Source organism: Acipenser ruthenus, chromosome 10, assembly GCF_902713425.1.
Source record: "Acipenser ruthenus chromosome 10, fAciRut3.2 maternal haplotype, whole genome shotgun sequence".
Taxonomy (NCBI): domain Eukaryota; kingdom Metazoa; phylum Chordata; class Actinopteri; order Acipenseriformes; family Acipenseridae; genus Acipenser; species Acipenser ruthenus.
The window spans coordinates 35680019-35696574 of record NC_081198.1 but is presented as its reverse complement, the minus strand read 5'-3'; the positions used below and the strand labels follow the sequence as shown (position 1 = coordinate 35696574).

The window sequence follows — 16556 nt, the reverse complement described above, 5'->3', positions numbered from 1 at the left end:
AAGCATACTATCCATTTTCATTAAAAAAAAATAAAATAAAATTAGGTATATACTGACCATTCTACAACAACTTAATTTTCTAAAACATATCTGGAACACCAGCCATAATACTGTCAATAGGGATTACCTTAATGATTATCTATTCAAGGAAGCAGGGTTTCATGAGTGCACTACTCACTACTCACACTTGTGAGCCTCCCTCCCCTCCCTTTGCACTGTGTACTCCTAATACAGAGCTCACAGGAAGACCTTTAAAGCTAGCGACTTCATTGAGACTTATGAAATTCAACTATACAAGAATACAAATAAAAGCAATGTTTTTTTTGTTTTTTTTTAATTAGTAAACATTTACCAGGGCTACAACCTTTAATACATTTAATTTGCAAAACTTTGTTAAAGCAAAACATCTGAACAATGGGATGAAAAACCCTAGAACACTTACAAACTTCACTGAAAATAAAAATTGTAGTGCAGCACAAATGTTGAAAGCCATATTTTATGGTGTCTACATTTTATGTAGAAAATTACCAATAACAGTAATATAGTTAACTAAACAGAGAAAATGGCTTTTAAAATGACATTAAGTTGTAATTTAGCTTCAAAATAACCATCTTGTAAGACAACAATGACAATGACGTTATTGTCAATGGCGTTACAGTAAACTGCCATCCAAATACTGTAGAATTCACCCCACAGTCAAACTTGAATTGCATATTTACACTGCATACTAACAAGAATGGAAAACGTACACTGCAGACCTGATGTAGATACATTGCAACCAAGCCAGACAGATAAAGCTATACTGCAGTCTGGTGTTGTGCACATGCAAAACACCACATTGGATTTTACTGCAGTTTATCAAAGTTGACGGAGAAGGAAAATTCATCCCTGCTATCTCCTTGTTCCTTTCCAAAGCCATGCAAGGAAGAGCTCTTAGAGGGGAAGGAGAATTCAAACGCCTCTTCCTCTCCCCCACTCTCCAGCTGATCAAACAGGGAGCCTGCGGACAACAAATGCAGTATTATTTAAAAATATTTCAACTATACAGATCCATTGAGATTGGTTGTCAGGGATGTCAGTGTGTATCTGGGATTGGTGATGTACTTTTTAAAAACTAAATTAGGAGGATCTTACCAGTTCTATTGGTTTAAGGGCAATGCTTTTAGACTGTTAGACTTTAAAACAGTTAGACTGCTAAGATAGTGCTGGCAATTTTACAGAGTACTTTTTACATATATGCTTCTCATCTTGTAGTACTTTAAATAATGCCCCATTAAAAGTTTGTCAAAATGAATGTTACAACAATGAAGCCAAGATAGTTTGAAAACTTAATTAGTAGTAGGAAACACACACAAAAACATAACATTTTAAAAACTTGGTTTACTGTACCTACCAATCTGTTTTTTATTCCCTGAAGTGGAAGTATTCGTTACTTTCTAAAAAATACATTAATATATAGAGTAGTTAGTTTTACTCTGCATAAAGCTAAGCAATTCTGAGACTTATAAACAAATAATAATAATATTTTTTTTTTTACCTTTTCGCTGAAATAAGCGCTGGTGAAACTAAAGGGACTATCCTGGAATAAAAAAAGTAAACACATATTTCAAATCTGTGACTTTTTCTCCTAACAGTGACCCAACTCATCTTCTAGCTAAAAAAAATGTTTCTTACCTCCCCATGAGAGGACCCCGTTCCAAACAGATCACAGTCAAATACAGCGAAAGCAGGGTCACCTTTTGGAGTTGAATTCATTGAGAATAGGAAGGTTGGGGAATCTGCTTCTTCAGACCTCAGACTAGGACTCCTGTAGTAGACATTTAAATGTTTAAAGATATTTTACAAGAAATTTTGGATAAGAAGTTTGAAGGTAAGAAAGTTATTTAGTGCTGAGGGAATAGGAGGGAGGGTGATGGTGTAAACATTTGTGTAGATGAGTCATAATGAAATACAAGTATATTTACTGCAGTGTGAAGGTTGGGGTGCTCGACAAAAGTCTGATACTCGCTGGGGGGGTTGTTGGATAGACCTGCTCTTCCTCCTCATTTCCCTTTTCTTGCATTTGGTCTTGTTCCCTTCCTTCTGTCTCTCTCTCCTGGCCTTCATCTTCCTTTCCAGGAAGGGGTGGAAGATCCTCCTGCAGAGGGACACACAACTACTCTATATTTATCTATATTACTCTATGAGAAGAATGTTTTGGGGAATTTGTAGTTTTTTTTTAATGCTGTGCATGTTTGCACATTTATTTCTGATTCAAACTGGGCTAGAATCACTCAAGATATTAATGACTTTGTTATCTGAAATAACGAAATAATGAAAAAACTGTATTCTAATGCAGAAAGAAATGTTGGTCAGTTATGGTACCTGTGTTTCAGTCTCGATTGTCTCTTTCTGAACTGTATTATTAAGTTGGTCTGGTAGATATATGGGAGCACCATTATCTGTAGAGAAACAAAACTTTAATGTAGATGACCTGATTTTGAGTTTATTGAACAGAGCGATCACACAATGTAAAAGCATTATTGTAAAGTACAGAAAAACATGGTAAAGTATGGGTCAGCTGCAAAATGACCACTCAAAAGAGGAAACAATAACATTTAACTAGAATATTTTCTTAAAGCTCCAGAGGAAACCTATTTAAAGGGATCAGTGGTAGGTCTATAAACAACAGTATCAAATTTTACTACTTTACTCTGGCTGTTCATGATTGCTTGAATATAAAGTTTCAGATTAATTTCTGTATATGAAGCCGTCTTGCTCTCACTCACCTCTCTCATCTACCTTTCTCCACATCACATTGTTGTTTAACCCCACAAGGGGTGGAGGGAAACTGGATTGCATACTGGGGAACACACAACCATGAGCAAGATTAGAAACTAGTGGTCATACAGGGGCTCTATTTAACTGACTGGTGGAAAAGATGAAAAAACAGTAAAAATATTGTGTTATTTTATTTTATTCCTTTAATACCTCATTGAAATAAAAATAAAAATTGATGTACATGTGCTCTGTTTATGGTATATGTTTGCATTTTCTAAAAACACTTTCCTTCAGATTAAAATGAAGTGAATTAACCCCTAAATTCGAAGTCAGACAATACTGCAATATTTTATACCATGAATAAAATGTTATCCTTTTGGTCACATTCAATATCTCGAAACCTACTTCTCCTCCTCTCTCAGTTGTTCTTTGTCTAACTCTTTCTGTTCATTTCTTGGAACCTCCTCATTCACTGCCTTCTTACCCTCTCTGTCCTCAGCCTCAGAGCTCTGAATAATTAACAGGAAAAACAGCTAATTAATAATTAATTATTTCGACATTTCTAAATCTACCCATTCATCCAAAACTTAAAACACACAATCATATCCTCTGAAGAGGCGAAAAAGAGATCTAAGAACACAAACATTTATATGGAAAAAACTGAAGTGTCTAACTTCTATTTCAGGGCTACATCAGCTCACATAGTCAGTGTATCTGGCCCCAACATCTCTTGTTTGCCTGTCCCCTCAGCTCTACCTGCTGCTGTTTCAGTTTGAGGCTGGTGATGGCAGCCTCCAAAACTGAGGTTGTCTGTCTCTGTGAGGCTGCCTTCCTCTGAAGTTCAGATGTGTTCTGCTTCAGAGAAGCACTTCACAGGAGGGAAAGGGGGTTAAGAGAAACATAATGCATTACAGTGAAGATTTAAACATTTTCAAAAGAAGAACTGTATTGTGCATGATATATATATCTCTACAGTAACAATCATAAAATTACATTGTAACTGCATTGCATATCAGTTTGTTGACACTGTAGTCTTTAGATCAAAAAGTACATATACTCTATATTGTAATTAAGAATCGTGGTACAACAGGGTGTGGTGATATGCTGAACCATCACGACGACTGTGGACGTTATGGGGCACAACGGCGTAGACATCGTTATTATATTTCAGCATATCACGACATCCTGGAGTACCATCATTTGTTTATAAAACGACATTTATCATCGTTACTTCCTAACATACTAATTAAGCACTTAGGGGTAGGTTTACTAAAGTGTTGTGACTTTTTAGGTAATGCTTTGCAGTACCAGTTTTTTTTTGCAGTTCAAGCGTAGATATGTAATTATGGTCTTCCCTGCATAAATTCGCAAAACAGGGGCGGAGACAGTGCTGCAGACAATACAAGACAATTACAATTCCATCAGTTTGTTTTAAACAGTCTTAATTGTTGCTGGCATTTCCCAGTCTGCTTTTTCTTGCGTTGCCAATTGTGCTCAATGCATTTTTGAGGTGAACAGCCAAATACCAATTTTTTCCCTAAAAGCAGGGTGTACTTACAAGCCTTGAAAACATTTTTTTTTTTTTTTTTATTAATTTAGTCGTTGCCAATTATTTTTATTATTTTCTCCCAATTTGGAGTCGCCAATTATTTTATTATGCTCAGCTCACCGCTACCACCCCTGCGCTGACTCGGGAGGGCGAAGACAAACACACGCTGTCCTCCGAAGCTTGTGCCGTCAGTCGACCGCTTTTTTTCACACTGCGGACTCACCATACAGCCACCCAAGAGCTACAGCGTCGGAGGACAACGCAGCTCTCGGGCAGCTTACAGGCAAGCCCGCAGGTGGCTGGCCAGACTACAGGGGTCGCTGGTGCGCGGTGAGCCGAGGACACCCTGACCGACCTAACCCTCCCTCCCCCCTGGGCGACGGCGCCGCCCCCTGGAAGCTCCCGTCCTCGGTCGGCAAAGGAATAGCCTGGACTCGAACTCGCGACGTCCAGACTATAAGGAGCGCCTTTACTGGATGCGCCACTCGGAAGCCCCTGAAAACAAACGTGTTGGGAGCAATAGACTGCACACGTGCCGCAAACCCCTTCAGCTCATTCTGAACATCTGTAAGAAACACACCTATTCTATTAATGTGCAGGTGGTTTGTAATTGTGCACAATTTAGCACTGCACCACTGACTAACTTAAATAAAAAAGCACAGTATACATTTGGCTTATAGGCTACTAATGATAATACGCATTAGTGGTACAATACAAAATTTGTTGCTGGTCCTTTGAAATTCGTATTAAAGAGAATTGACTGTCCTCCTGTAAGTATCATAACTAGGGCCCTACCAAATATCAGTTTGTCATCAATGAACCAATGTAATTTGTATCCACTTTCTCCAGTGAGTATGTGATGTTGTGGGAGGCGCTGAGGATATAAATTAAACTCAGGTGGGTATTTGTATGTATTTTTGTAGCGAAAGTACAGGTTACAGTGGATTCTTATAGTCCTCATACATCATTTCAGTCTGATATGAAGTGGTACAGTATTTACAGGAAGAGCTCATCTTATTAGGCAGTAATTGCTGTGGTAATATTGTGAAAGTCTTCAATGGGTGAAATGTGTGATTAACCAATCAGAGATCAGCATCTCTGCTTGCCGTTTTAGAAATGCAATCAAAGACCATTGTAATTCAATTTTAGTTGCAGATGTTGTACTATGCCTGTAGAGACCACTGTGCCTGTCAGTATTTTGAAAGGATACAGCTGTAGGGCATACTCAGTAAGTGATTGTGGAGGGGTATAGTCTGAAAAGAAACATGAGACAAATAATAATAATAATAATAATAATAATAATAATAATAATAATAATAATAATAATAATAACAAATAGGGGCATTATCGTGAATATCCAATCAGGTCAAATGGTTTGTACACATGAAGTAAAATGGGTATGAGTGGATATTAAAGATCTGTATTGTTGCTATGTCTAGATGTTAAAACAATGTGGCAGTGGAATGTTTCATTTCTACTGCAGTGTACCAGCTGTAAAGTTGAAAGTGAGTCGTCTGTATTATTAATATGGTCACAGGTTAAAACAATCTGGCACTGAAAAGGTTAATATTCACTGGTCTCAACCTAGAATACACCTGTGTACCAACTATAAAGACACTGGGATATTAAATTGATATAAACAATGGTGGATTTAAACAATGATGCAGTTGCTTTGGTGTGGTAATATAAATGAATATTACAAACTGAGAAAGAAACAGGTGTAAAATAATTGCTACAAATAAAAAAATAATAAATAACATTCATAACAGGTTATTACCTCTCAGAGTCTGCAAGGCTCTCTCTCTTTGTTCAATCTCATCATCGTAAGTTTCGATCCTCTGTTCGATCTGCTCTCGCTCTGACTGTCTCTGCAAAAGCTGCTGCCCCAGAGGACTTTGAGCATATCGGGCTTGGTGCTGCTGAAGCACCTCAGTGTAGCTTTCAACTCTGTCTCTGTACATCTTCCTACAGACCAGCACAAACACACATTTTCAACTCTGTCTCTGTACATCTTCCTACAGACCAGCACAAACACACATTTTCAACTCTGTCTCTGTACATCTTCCTACAGACCAGCACAAACACACATTTTCAACTCTGTCTCTGTACATCTTCCTACAGACCAGCACAAACACATATTTTCAACTCTGTCTCTGTATATCTTCCTACAGACCAGCACAATCACACATTTTCAACTCTGTCTCTGTACATCTTCCTACAGACCAGCACAAACACACATTTTCAACTCTGTCTCTGTACATCTTCCTACAGACCAGCACAAACACACATTTTCAACTCTGTCTCTGTACATCTTCCTACAGACTAGCACAAACACACATTTTTCTTTAAACAAGTAGTGATGAATAAATATTTGTTACTAAGCGACATCAGCTTCTATATAAGTATGTAAGACTGTGACAGGGTGGTCGAGTGGTGACGTCAGGCCAGAAGCAGGAAGAGAAAAAACTGACACTCGGTAGTACTGCAGTTCAAAACAAACGCGGTGTGCCGTTTATTTAAATAATACAAAAATAAATAAAATATTTATTTTATATATCACAGAGCAAAATAAAACAGGTAAACAAAATAATCACGAACACAAAATTAACAATACTGGTCAGGCTGGGCAGTAGCCTTCACTGATCCTGTATTTAATTTTTACTTTGCTTCTCTCGCTCTTTGCTCGCTCTCGTTCCTCCTCTGAACACCCACAACACACTTGGCAATTCGCTGTCCTTTATAAATAAATCATAACGATAGCAATAATAATAATACAAAACAAACACAAAATAACACAGGGGCGGAGGGGGAGACCCAGTTCTAAAAATAAATAAACAATAACTTTACAGGGCTCCTCGACCTGTTACAAAGACTTTATTTTACTGAATTAAGCCCTTAGCATCAACACTATAAAGAAAATTAAATCGCAAACATAAGCATGATAGTAAAATCAGTTAACAATATCTGACTAAACACTGAACCATAAATAATGCATGTATTATAATAATCTTATTTAGGTATTTCTTAAATGATGCAGGCACTTGCAAAAGTAGCTCTGTTCATGAGTTTTCATCAAGGTGTTAAATTATTCTGGAGATGACCATCACTCATTTCCTCTGGAAAATTGGGGTAAAAATATGCATGATTGTCATTTTGTTTTTTAAATTATCCAAGATCATTATATAATTCAATACCATGTTGTAAAACATCATAAATGTATGCAGTCTTGAACTTAGAGGTGCATGCAAACTGAACCCCACCACTAAAGCACAAGGATTGGTCATGTGTACTTCTTACAGCTTTACTCACATGTCTTCTTCAGTGTCTGCCTGGCATCTTTGCAGTTCAGCCTGTAATGTTTTCTCATACTGATTCAGGAGGGCACCTGTTGCCTTCAGACTTGGGATAAAAATGTCAGACATTATCATGAAAAATGTACTACATGGCAAATGGTGGTCAAAATTTACTATGATTGGAAAATACCACCAAGTCTGAAAAATACACATTACGACAAATACGTAGAGGGAAACTTATCCAAATCAGACCTTTTAGAAAATGTTTCTAAGATAAGTAATATATGATTTTCCCCGTCAACAGTCAATGTCACTCCACCTTCTCTGGTGGTCCTACCTTTTTCTGTTGTCTATGTAGTGCTTAATTAATTTCTGTCTGTGGCTCACTTCCTCCTCCAGTTTATTAAACTTGGTCCTCATGTGCTGGACCTGAGCTTTTCTCTCAACTATGCTTGATGAATAAACTAACATAAATAACATTATTTTACAATATTTAAAAAAACAATAACTGTACAAGAAGTTAACGCTCAAATATTGATAAAGTGAAAAAATATATAATATTTGTGAATGGATATCAGAAATGTTATTTACACATATAGGCCTATTTAACTCATAACTAAAACTATAATACAATATAGTTGCTAACCTATGTACTGTACATTTAAGTGCAAATAATGCCTTCTAAGGCAGCATCCTGAAATAGGCTCTCAAATTATATGTCTGTATTTTTTAAATGCCAGTATGTTATTAGTTACATTAAGAAAAATCTCTTTTGAGAAAGAATAGCATGGATCCCCCATCTGACCATAAAAATGTTGGGTTGTTGTATTGTGCATTATTCTCTGTTAATAACACCCAGCAACCTCTAGTCCACTCTTAATTTTTAAGTAAGACACAGTGGGCAGTATCGCTTCATGAAATACGCTTACATGCAGGTTAATTGACTCACTTGCACATTGATTGTTTTCACACAAAAATAAAACAAGGAATAGACAGGGTTTCAGTCCCTCAACTATCACATGGTCACAATTTATGCTATTTAAGATACTTACAAAAATACAAATTGCAAACACAGATAGGCACGTATGCTTCAAATGATCTCTGTATTCAGTAGTAGTCGGTTTCTCCTCTTTCATTTGCAATACACATACAGTACATGATCTTTAATTTTTGATAAACCCTAGAAAGATACTCACTTTGAATCTTCTGTTTTTCCTCCTCTTTGTGTTGAGCTAACTTATTCACCTGAAATGCTAAAAAAGATGCAGTGAGACCTGTTTTAAAAAACTAATTAATTAACAATTAAAATTAAAACAGTTGATTTAACAGGAACAAAGTCAGAAGTTAGGGTGTAGAGGTGGGGGACAGCTGGCTATGATAGATTAACTTGTAAACCGACTGGAACTTGGAATGTAAAATGCCTGGGATGAAAGTAGAGCAGTGAATAGTTTAAGGAAAAACAGTAAAGAATAACTTTTTTAGGTATTAAAATATTTTACCATGAAAAACATTAATACTATGTATATAGTTTTTTTTAGTATGCCCTAGAAATATAAAAAGAATGGTTATTTAAAAAACACACATACACAAAAAACTGTTTATTAAATAAGAATGAATATAAGAAGAAAAAATAGAAATGCAGAACTTACCCAACTGAAGTAAAAGGTTATCCATGTTTATCAAACTGTTACGGTCTTTCATCTTTGGATGAAAAGAAAAACAAAAAAAATAATCACAATGAATTCAGCTCACTAGACAACATTTCCAGATAAAATATAAACTGTTTAGATTAATAAGTTGTACAGTAATTAATACTAAAATATGAAATCGATGTTTAAAACGTAATGTATAGTGGTATACCATATTTCAATTTGTTTACATTATGGAAGTGTAATATACGAATATATATTTTTTTCCATTAATAGCGGTACGTTCAACATAGGCTTACTAATTGGACAGAATATATTATGGTATTGAACATTATTTCGGCTAATGAATACAAATGAATGTTTAAACTAACATTGTAAACATAAAAAGTCGTTTTACATTATCATATTGGTCAGATTGCTTTGTTTGTATTATTTTATAAATTAAAAAATACGTTTAAAGCATGATTATCTACATTTCAGTATTTCCTGTTCTGGCTATGTTGAGCAGTTAAATTAGTCATGACAGTTTTTCGTTATACCTACTTATTTGTATATCTATGTCTTATTTTTCACAGTGAAACTACTGGAACATTCATAAATTGCAACATTACTCAAATAAGTAGCCGTTTTAAAATATTAAATCAAACCTTTATTACCGAAATAATACTTCAGCACTCTCAGCTCCAGATCCTAGCAAACCTTAAATCAAAGTGTCCGTTAGGACGGGCACGCGGCCAGCTAGCTTCGCCCTCGTGCTCGAATTCCAGTATGTATTTACGATCATTACTTTTGCATTCATTCATGCTTTACAGTAGGTTGCTTCAATATGGAGGACATTTTATGCCAAAATAAAAAGTAAATAAATAAATGTCAAAATAAATAAATATATAGACATGCATTTATTTATTTCTATATGTATTTATGTATTCATTTATTTATTTGTGTATTTATTTTTTTCTATATTTATTTATTTATTTGTGTATTTATGTATGTATTTATTCATTTTTCACTTTGGCATAAAATATCCACCATAGTTTGTTTGTTCCTATATCCACTTCCTCAGTGTGAGTTGTAGCTGCTGTTGTTGATCCTATGGATGCTTACGGTTAAGGATCGACCGACACATGTTTATACCGGATGCCATCGTCTAATTAGTATGCATTTTTTATATCAACAATTCCGGCCGGATGTTCATTAGTATGCATTTTTTAATGTCAAAAATAGATATCAAAAAATAGAATTACTAAATAGAACTGTTGATATCAGAAATAGAATTGTTGATATCAGAAATTGAGTTGTTGATATCACAAATAGAACTGTTGATATCACAAATAGAATTGTTGATATCGAAAATAGAATTGTTGATATCAACAATTCTATATTTGATGTCAAAAATGCATACTAATGAACATCAGGTCTGAATTGTTGATATCACAAATGTATACTAATTAGTTGTCCACATCCGATCTGTACTTCCTTGTATAAATTTAATTGTTGGTCATTTGAACGTTATGGCTGATAGTGGTGTACCTTCAAAGACGAACAAATAGGGTTTCAGCTTCCCCAGGTCGGTGTTGTCTATGACGAAGTCGATTTACAGATTATCACTTTCAACTATTTCCCCAATTCTTGCATTCAGCTTGCTATATTAGTTCATATGATATGTGGAATGTATTTTATAGGAAGTGTGTCAGTACATTTATTTAAAAGATGTGTGTTATAGGCTATCAACCAAGACTTTGCGTCTTAATAAATGTTAGTCTAGGATTATAAAAGATCTCGGATCTTCATTTCGCGTCTAGTTTTGTTAACATATGGATTCAGTGTGTCCAAACAAGTTACTAATTTTCTGCTACAATAAAGAGTAATGGCCATCAGAATGTATTATAAAATAAGATTTTAAACAGGCACATGATAAAAAAATAAATAAAAAAAAAAATCAATCATTTTACGATCTGGTATCTTTACATATATGAGTACGTCATTTGTTTAAAAAAAACAAAAACAATGAAAAGTACGTAATTTAATCACGTAGTTACCGTCAGAATGCTACACTTAATGAAAGGTCAAATACATGTCATTTCATTAATATTGGGAAAGACGGCATATTTAAGCATATGTTCAGTTATGGGATGCTTTTGTTGTTGTAAGAAAAAGGTAAGTCTTTATGTTCTTATTTTAGATTTCTACCACTATATTTTTTATTTTCCTTCTGACTTATATATATATATAAGCGTTTATAAAAAAAAATGTAAACGTCGATCGATATTTGTATCGTTTATAGCTCTGTAACATACTGTTATTTACATTTAGTCATATTGTCATATTTTCCCTTATAATGTATCAACAGTAAATATTTAATTTAATATAGTAAAATATACCATTGTCTTCATTTTAAGTTATGCATTAAAAAAGTAATGCATAATAACAAAAATCTATTGCATCTTTTAAATAAAAAGAGTATTTATATGGTATATATTTTTATTTTATATTGACTGAATGTTCTTTAAAAAATTGAGAACGCTTCACTATATATAGTAATATATTATTTATTTATTTATTTTATTTTATTTTATTTTATTTTCCTGTATAGCCTATGTGTTACGGTAAAAGTCCGAATCTGATGATTCTTAATTTTATCGGTAAATGTCAACATTTACAAAATAAGATGTACATTTCAGAAATTATGAAGAAATAGATTGCTTTTCGGACATTTTCCGCTTAATCTTATGATTTACGAAGGTTACTGGTAAATGCAGGTGACATCGGATAATTTATTTATTCCTGCATATGTTAAATGGTCACTTAACAAAATAATCATTAATACCAAAAAATATATTTATTTCTACATACACATTTTACATACACATTTTCCATTAAAAAAAAAAAAAAAAAAAAACATTGGTAGAACACCAACATACAGTTGTAACGCAGATTTCTGTATCCCCATAGAATTCTGTATCCCCTTAGATCCACTTAGATTAAGATCTCTATACGTGAACGCTTGATGTTTCTGAACAGTATTTACATGTAATACAATTAAAATGTGTTTTAAAAGAAAAATACAGTTTTATAAGGTTACTTTTAATCAAGGGTTTCGTGTATTGAGTAACGCAGGAGGCCGAGCATAAGCCCTAGAAATTCAGTGGTGTTAAATGTGCTGTTTTGTTTTGCTGCAGAATTAGTTTGGTCTTGTTTTCAATATTTGTTGCAAACTGCAGCAGAACTCAATGGTAGTGCTTGAGTACACAGCGGGGCTCGAGCACAGGAATATCGCGCATCCACGTGCAGCTTTGAAAAACTGCATCTGCAGAGGGATGGAATCAAGCGGGGATAGAGAATTCTATGGGGATACAGAAATCAGCGCAACACCTGTACATTTCCTTGGTGTTGTTGAAGGATATTGTGCTCCAAATACTTAGTGGTTTGATGAAAAATAACGTTCTGTTAAATGTAAGTGAAATCATTTAGGACCTTAGTTTCTTCAACAGAAAATCACTCTTTGGTTATGACACTAAACTCCACAAAGACAGACACACTTACAAAAATCCTTTTTTTTTTTTAAACAGTCATAGGTTTGTGACTATGGTCCAATATTAATATAACATTTCTGTTGCTAGTCGTGATGTCAGATGTTAAGAAATTGTGTATGTGAGTACGTAATCTGTTTTTTTTTTTGTGTGTTTTTTTTAAAGAATAAAAATTACGTCATTTGAACCACGTAGTTACTGTCACAATGCCACACGTAACTGGCAATGTCCAGCCTACAATTAATTTCATTAATACTGGGGAAGACGGCATATTTTAATTATACTTTCAATCATGGGATGCTTTTGCTGTTGTATGAAAAAGGTATTTATTTTCTTATTTTTGATTTCTTACCACTATATTTGTATTTTCGTTTGAACAAATATACATGTAAGCGTTTATATATAGCTGAAGTACTCGGCGTTGCCTGGGGAAATTCAATATTTCAATATTTCAATATTTCATGCATGTCAAATTGGGGCCTTATGGTTTCCTATAAGTTACCGATCTTGGGTGTCGCACAATGCGCTCGGACCCCTTTCCCTTTTTTAACTGTATTTATTTATTTATTTATTTATTTATTTATTTATTTATTTATTTATTGGGTTTTGCCCTTTTTATTTTTTTAAAATGTTATTTATTTTTATTTATTTATTGGTTTTTATGGGTTTCTTTAATTTGAGATACTTGGATACTGTAGTGATCCAGCAATGGGGTTACTAAATAAAGTAGCCCGGGGTTCAAAATTTTGGATCCAAACATAGCCCTCGACCTTCCCCTGGATGAAAGAGGAGGCCATGCAAAGTTTGGTTGCACTGGCACCTGCGGGGTCTGAATGCATAAAGGAACAGACAGACAGAGAAACTTTCTTCTTATATATATATATATATATATATATATATATATATATATATATATATAGATAGATAGATAGATAGATAGATAGATAGATAGATAGATAGATAGATAGATATTTCTCGTGGAAATACATTAAATATATTATGTTGTTTCATTATGTTTATCAGTTACATTTTTTTGTATCGTTTTCAAACACCTGCAGCTCTGTACATAATGTTAGTACATTACATGTCGTTATATTTTCCCTCATAATGAATGTATCAACAGTAAATATTTAATTTAATAAAGTAAAATATTCCATTTAAAGATTGTCTTCCTTTTAAGTTATGCATTTTAAAAAGTAATGCATGCCTAGCTGTTGAAATGATTTGTCTTTTCCAAAGATTTATTTTAATAACAAAAATCTGTGTTGCACTTAAAAAAAAAAAAAAGTGAAACAGGATTTATATAAGGTAGATTTTTTGTTTTATATTGACTGAATGGTCTAAAAAATAGAGAAGGCTTCACTATTAGAATTTTTCTGTATATGCATTATATAGATAAATAGATAGATAGATAGATATATAGAGTTAGAAAATATGATTGTTGAAGAACCCTAACATTTTAAAGTTTAGCCTAAGAGTTTTTTTTATTTTTTATCAGCACTTTAAAACGTATTAATATATGGTCCACCATTAATATTAAACGTGGTGTTTGTGTACATTGTATGTGTGTTTGTGTAAACTGGGACCTGTTATTTTCCTCCAGCAGGCAGGGAACAAGTGCCCTAGTTTGCTGAGGCGTTCTCGGAGAGTCACTCCCATCCAGACCAGGTACAGGGAAGCCTTAATATACAGCCATGTTAAACTGATCTGGAAAAACTATGTGTGTGTAACAAATACAATTAAAATAAGCATCAATATATGTGGATATGCACAAGATTAGTTTACTGATTTAGTTAGTTCTTATTCCCAGACCTGGACACAGATCTGAAGTCTTCTAGAGGTCATTGAAATGTAGCTTTGTTTCTGTCCCCTCGCCATTCTGTATGTTTGCAATCATTCTCAGTGGTTCTCGTGGTAATTAGTAAAATATTGCCTGTGTTAAGTAAGGTGCTGTTCAGCTGAGTTCAGTTGCCTACCACAGACGTTTGTGACATAGGCTAGATCAGCAACAGTGACTTTGTGAAGTGGAGCCAGCACCATTTAGGGAGCTGCCATTTCCCCTTTGTTTTTCTGTCAATACATTCTATGCAGTCGATGGTGCTGGCGACACTGGCTGATCAAACCTGCATTAATGTCTATGGTGGGGAACTAGACCTGATGGGCAGTTTCAGTAACACATAAAAACAACTCCGAACAATTGCGAATGGCTCTTAAATATACCCCTACTGTTTTTCAATCAGTGACTTTAATGTCTGTAAACAAAGGCTTAGTTTAAATTTCAGTTAGTATACAGAAGACTGGTGCAGACGTAGATCATTATTCCAAAATGCAATTTGCATAATTGTTTTGTGAAAGCCAATTATAAACCACCTAAGTACTTATACTAAGTATTTCTACGAACCTAATAAGATGTTTGTTGCTTGTTTTATTTTGCAAAAAAAAAATTAGCAAATTGCATTTTGGTGTAAAACTGGCTCTTTATGTCAAGCCCATTAACAACCCTCCCACTGGTAAGTGTTCCACTCTTCATCCGTTCTTGCGTGCAGATTGGTAAAGGTGTTCAAATAGGTAGTTAAAGCCCTATGCAAACGGACAGGCAGTCAAGCTCAACATGGATAAAAGACCTTTAGGTGTAATATAAGCCATTAGTAACAATAGCTAATGCAACTTTTTTTTTTCTTTGAAGAATTATATAAAGTATGAATATACTGAGTAGGCAGTTGATTCAAACCTTTTTGAGAACCTTTCAGCTCATGTATCAGACAGGTGATGTATTGCGGTTTGTCCTGTAGGAATGAGGTGGGGATCTCCAGTGGTGACACCAAAGGGGATGACTGCGTCACTGTGGTGAACTCCTCGAGGTATTGGATCATTTACCCTTTACTTTATTCTCTGTAGCCACTCTTAAAATGACTTGAAACTGCTGATTAAGTGCTCACTGTGCTGAGTCCTGTAGCAGCGAGGAGGAGGATGAGCTTCTCCTGCCAGAGCCCTGACACTTGAGTTCTGATCCACAGCTAGACTCTGATCTAAGAATTAACTGAAGGCAATACGGGCCAAGCCAACATGCTTAGAAGAATTTATCAACCATAATGCTTCATTGACTTTAATTTCAGCCTTAAAAATGTTGTGTGTTTGTTTGTGTCTAATAGCATCAGCAGTGAAAAGGCAGGGACCCACTCAGGTGAGGAGGTCCATTCTTATTTTGAATCTTAGCATGCTTATTTATTTCTTAAAATGGTACAAGGTACTTCGATACAGCTTTTGTCTGTACTGTTATGTTACATTATGTCACAGGAAGTCCTTTAGTCTGTCTGTTCCTGTCACTTACTGAGATATTGATTTTTTATTATCGTGGGTAACCCTTCCAGCATTGCTTTCTGTCAGTATTTCATTATCAGCCCCTGGTAATAAATAATCTATTTAAATCAGTTGCCAGATGTATAAAACTTATCTGGGTTTGTGTGTGTGTTTTTTTTTTTTTAGAGGTGATTCCACTGTCACGTTTGGAGAGTTGCTGTTTCTTTGATTGGTAATTGTACATTTTTTTTGTCCTCTTTATGTAAACAGGGTATAGTTCCATGAGAATGTTAATGGCTTAGTAAGTATAGCACTATTCTTGACCTGCCACTGTTAAATTTGCTGTCATTTTACAGTTTCAGTTTTTAAAAAATTATATAAAATAGGAATATACTGAGCAGACAGTTGATTCAAACCATACGTTCTTGACAGCCTTTCAGCTCATGTATCAGACAGGTGATGTATTGATGTTTGT

The 16556-nt window shown here is 34.6% G+C and overlaps 1 protein-coding gene and 1 long non-coding RNA gene across 4 annotated transcripts; one reads left to right on the top strand and one right to left on the bottom strand.

Moving 5' to 3' along the window:
• Positions 1-406: 406 nt before the first annotated feature.
• LOC131738101 (uncharacterized) lies at positions 407-9307 on the bottom strand. 3 transcript variants are annotated; one of them, XM_059031348.1, is made up of 13 exons: positions 9252-9307; positions 8799-8855; positions 7619-7708; positions 6087-6274; positions 5520-5562; positions 3517-3628; positions 3166-3269; positions 2769-2842; positions 2365-2441; positions 1965-2137; positions 1675-1807; positions 1538-1579; positions 407-1000 (listed from the first exon to the last, which is right to left on the bottom strand). In XM_059031348.1, coding segments are annotated over exons 3-13 (1221 nt in total). In that variant the 5' UTR covers positions 7621-7708; positions 8799-8855; positions 9252-9307; the 3' UTR covers positions 407-727. The 3 variants fall into 3 exon arrangements, with proteins under 3 accessions (XP_058887331.1, XP_058887328.1, XP_058887329.1); XM_059031346.1 differs by lacking the exons at positions 8799-8855; positions 9252-9307 and adding an exon at positions 1394-1436 and having other exon boundaries at positions 754-1000; positions 7619-8060; XM_059031345.1 differs by lacking the exons at positions 8799-8855; positions 9252-9307 and having other exon boundaries at positions 7619-8060.
• Positions 9308-15571: 6264 nt separating this feature from the next.
• LOC131738107 (uncharacterized) lies at positions 15572-16314 on the top strand. Its single transcript, XR_009329621.1, has 3 exons — positions 15572-15642; positions 15934-15965; positions 16268-16314. It is a non-coding gene; the product is annotated as an uncharacterized LOC131738107 (long non-coding RNA).
• Positions 16315-16556: the final 242 nt, after the last annotated feature.